This window comes from Crassostrea angulata, chromosome 9 (assembly GCF_025612915.1).
Source record: "Crassostrea angulata isolate pt1a10 chromosome 9, ASM2561291v2, whole genome shotgun sequence".
NCBI lineage: Eukaryota > Metazoa > Mollusca > Bivalvia > Ostreida > Ostreidae > Magallana > Magallana angulata.
Window position 1 is genome coordinate 38,438,682 of NC_069119.1, and position 4,535 is coordinate 38,443,216.

A 4,535-nucleotide genomic window follows, 5' to 3' on the forward strand; every position below is an offset into this window, starting at 1 on the left:
AATCAATACACAACACTGGCGCATGCGTTGTTCTGACTGCGGCAGTTCGTCGGGAAAGAATTAACATACAGCTGTCGTGAAGATTACATAACGTAAGTATATATACTTATATCTGCTAATATTCAACATCACGGGAGAGATTTAGATATTGAATTAACCACTCATTTTCACCTGGTGAATGAACATTTCAGGTGTGTGAACAGGTAGACATATTTTGTTGAATCAACTGGGGTTTTTTGTTGTTGCAGAAATGGGATGTATTTGATATCAATTCATTTATTATCATATTGTTAGCATACGACATGATGAGATAACTAAGGGGGGGGGGGGGGTATCTATAGACATCGATAGCCCCGGAAAGCCCCCCCCCCCCCCCCCCACCACCACCACCACCAACACGCGCCTTCTCTCACTGTGCCAACAATTTGAGAGGAATTCGCGATATTTCATAAGGTCGTTCGTTGTAAAATGTTGAACAGAACAAGCTTAGGGCAGACAGCTTGGGCACCTGCACTCTTCGTTCACTTCAGCGTGTCCATCTTCGCTAGCCAAGGGTTTACGATCCACTCTGCTCCTCTACAACCCTTGTAGAGGAGCAGAGTGGATCGTAAACCCTTGGCTAGCGAAGATGCAGCGTGTCTAGATTGTGTAGGACCGACACAGCATAAATATATCGATCTTTACAGTCTGGGCTCGCACTGATTAATATAATTATACGGATTGATTTTTCTGAAATCGGGCATGCTGCTTCAAACGTATACAATTAAGTACTACATAGAATGAGAGAGAGAGAGAGAGAGAGAGAGAGAGAGAGAGAGAGAATTGAGAGACAGACAGACAGAGAGACAGACAAACAGAGATATAAAAGGAGTCCGGATGGTCAAGAAACAAATCATCAGATCTGTCTAATATTTTAAGATATTATTTCTTAAGCTATATATATATATATATATATATATATATATATATATATATATATATATATATATATATATATATATATATATATATATATATATATAAAGCTAGCTTAAGCACCGTTAAACAAACAATTAACGTACATGATGTGTAATAAGTCGTTGTACAAGCTTGTACATATATACGTCTGTCGAATATTCAAACAATTGTGTTATTTTTTTATTTGGGAAGGGGTTGTATTTATCTATGTACGGATTGCCAAACATTTAACAATTGAGTGAAAAGGTAACAAGCTGACAGTGTACACATTCGACTTACACCGTATAGATATATCACAGGTGGTGAAAAGTCAAGTCTCAACCGGGACTCGAACCCAGGGTCTCTGGCGTACCGTGCCAGCGCTCTAACCAATGAGCTATTGAGACCCGATATATTGACTGTGAACCCGGTGACATACTCCCCTTCTTGGTAGAAATTCGTCCTCGAATTTACGAGTAGAACTCGATCTACGAGTTAAGGAAATGTTGTGAAACATGTTCCGAGGGAGTGACCGTGGGATTTTGTACGTTGGGCGCCAAATGTCACAGGTGGTGAAAAGTCAAGTCTCAATCGGGACTCGAACCCAGGGTCTCTGGCGTACCGTGCCAGCGCTCTAACCACTGAGCTATTGCACGAGACCCGATATACTGACAGACAGTCACACACCTGTGAACCCGGTGACATGCGAGTATATATATAACATACGTTTTTCTATCTCTGCCCAGTCAAATTATATATACAGTTGTCTTACAGAAAGCATTGTACCGCCAATTTAAAAGGGATTCTATATTAAGTTGTCATTGAATGCGATTTAATTTTCTTGTGTTCCTTGCAGATCAAGATGGCCGACATATTTGTGGCGCTCACCCCATTCACCAAAGACTGCGTCATATTTGGAAAAAACGCCAATCAACCACCAACGGACGTACAACAAGTCATCTACTGCGCAGGCGCAGATTATACAACCGGAAGTAAAGTCAAGGTTTATATTTCCAAGCAAAACTGAGAGGCATTTTTTATCATCACCATAGTCCATATTTATTTATTCCTATGTTTTTAATATTTTTTTTTGTTCTTTCGTTGATAAAAGGATAAAACAAAGAGGAAATTTTCGTCAGATATGTCCTTCTTAATGAAAACATACATAACAATAAGTTTATCATAAATATATATTTCGGTACAATTAACAGAATAATTGACATGATAACGCTATGAATATGTAATATTATCTGTATACAATTACAATAATGATAACACATGTTTTACTACATGATTAAACATAATTAACATGAGATATCACATTAAATGATTTTCCAACAAATCATTTTTTAAGACGACACTGTTAGAAATAGACCAAGTCAGTAGAACCCACGCATGCGTTCTCAGCCAGACGGCGGGGTCATGGGGAGCGGAAATGGGAGCCAACGACCAGGGAGTCTGCGCTGGATATACTTCCGTTTTCACTAAGTTATCCAGCTTAGAAGGAAACATGCTGACTCCATCCGATCTTACTAGGTGAACAGTCTACTTCCGGTGAACTTGGTCATTTTTTGTGTTTCTTTACGGAATATAGGAATACTTCACCAATTCTATGTTTTAAATAAAAAATAATCCATTTAGAAGTTTGTGTAGAAACCTCTTAGAAACGCACAGTGTCAGTATTATTCTTCATTAATACATGTATCCTTCAAGTACTTATTCTTAATATAAAGTTTTAAAAACACATGTTATATATGTACATCAGTTATGCCAAATAAGTACATGTATTTATTTCATTAATTTTCTCAATCACTAGACGCGTGAGACGTGTCTTGACAAGTTATGAATTTGAGCAATTACAGTGTCAAAATTCCTTAATTTTTATAGTTTTTATTTAACTTCAGTGAATTTTGTACTCAAATTTACATTCAAAATACCAATGGTTTCAAACGAAGACTTTTTTCTCAGACTGATTCTAGAAAGATCGGGTTCCGCTAAGTCTGCTGTTCAGACTGTGACGTCATTGATAGATCAGCATGGGCAGGGAGGGAGGTTTGGAGTGGACAACCCCCGGCCTTACTGTGGCGTTTTCCTGATCGCAGACAGAGACGAGGCGTGGGTGGTGGAGTGTGCCGGGAAGTCATGGGTCGCTAAACAAATCACAGGTGAATGCAGGTGTTACAGGCGCGGATCTAGAGAGGGGCGTTAGGGCGGTCCGGTCCCATCCCGGGAAAAGTATAATTATAAAATTCAAAAAGTTAACTTACCAAACATTGACCCCCCCCCCCCCATTGCTGTTACAGAATTCCTTTGCTTATTGGAACTTAAATTTATTCACTAGTTGACATGTTGTGCAAATAGAACCATTTTAACAAGAGCTTGGACTTTGGGTAGTTGCTGCAAACAGTAAGCTTATAGGGGAGCTAATTAATTTTAATCTTTTTACCAGAGGGCACATGCGCTATTTCAAATTGTCTCTCAATATCTACGGACTATACCATGACGTCATCAAACCTCCAAGAACAAAGCGTGACGTCGGGACACTGGTCTTCAGAAAAGGGACCAGTAGATTTTGCTGTCGCGTTTGGAGACGACCCTCCAACTGAGATCGGTTGTACGAACCCCACAGAACGTCGCAGTACCGGAAGTGACCTGCTGAAGAATATCGCGAACCACGGTAAACATCAAAATCCTTAATAAATAATTTCAGTACTCTAAAATGGCTACCGACATCCTATTGAAAATGTACCTTATATTAAGAAATACAAATGTTTTTGTAGGATCGTTTTCCACCAAAGATATGTTTGAAATTTTAAGAAAAATGGCGATCGAGGACAGCCGTCTGCTACAAACAACCGGAAGTCACGTGACTATTCTGTCGTCTGCTGGTTTACCCGACAGCCATTGGTTCACGGGTACTCCCTGTCCGAGTTTATCCGTCTTCAAACCCTTCATGTTTTCTGACAATGTAGACATTGGTGATTATACCCGCTCTCTTTCCAAGGACGACAAACGCCATGTTCTCTACAAGTATCACGAGAAAGCGCGAGAGTTAATGGCTAGTGGGTCACCCAAGGGCGAGGCTCTGTCTCAACTCATGAGGAGTTTGGAAGGGAAATGTGTTGTTGAAATGGATGAATTCTGTCAGCAGTTTTCTGTGGAAAATATTTCAGATGTGGACGAACTTTTCAAGGATATTTGTGAATCCGAGATTAAGTTTTATCTTTGATTTCTTGAACGTTGCTTACATAATAATAGGCGAAGATGTGACAAACCATGCTTACACAATAATTGACAAAGACCACACTTTTACCAAAAACTCACTGAAGACCCGCAGCTTAGAAGTAAAGCTATAAACGCTACATGTAAATTTATCCAGGACAAAGCAAACATTGCTTATACAAACGCTTTGTAAAATGGCCTTCATACATTTTCGAACTAAAGGAATAATAGGGTGCCTATAAACGTATTTTTGTTTGGCCTTAGTGTATTCAAAGTAGCGAAACTGGATGTGCATTTTGCTCTCTGCTTTATAATTTCAGAAAAAAGACAAAGTTTATAGCAGAATGACAGAAAATAAAGCTATTGATAAAACTGTC

The 4,535-nt window shown here is 39.2% G+C and overlaps 1 protein-coding gene across 1 annotated transcript; it reads left to right on the forward strand.

The window, feature by feature from the left end:
- LOC128163126 (secernin-1-like) lies at nt 1-4,535 on the forward strand. Its single transcript, XM_052826636.1, has 6 exons — nt 1-92; nt 1,793-1,939; nt 2,291-2,472; nt 2,905-3,101; nt 3,386-3,613; nt 3,717-4,535. The coding sequence occupies exons 2-6, from the start codon at nt 1,799-1,801 to the stop codon at nt 4,163-4,165; spliced, it is 1,197 nt and encodes a 398-aa protein (XP_052682596.1). The 5' UTR covers nt 1-92; nt 1,793-1,798; the 3' UTR covers nt 4,166-4,535.

Bases quoted from the DNA above. Each gene is read 5' to 3' on its own strand.
- LOC128163126 (XM_052826636.1), top strand. From the start codon at position 1,799: ATGGCCGACATATTTGTGGCGCTCACCCCATTCACCAAAGACTGCGTC. The intron at 2,473-2,904 runs GTGAACAGTCTA...CTTTTTTCTCAG, and splicing joins ACTCCATCCGATCTTACTAG to ACTGATTCTAGAAAGATCGG. The intron at 3,614-3,716 runs GTAAACATCAAA...ATGTTTTTGTAG, and splicing joins GAAGAATATCGCGAACCACG to GATCGTTTTCCACCAAAGAT.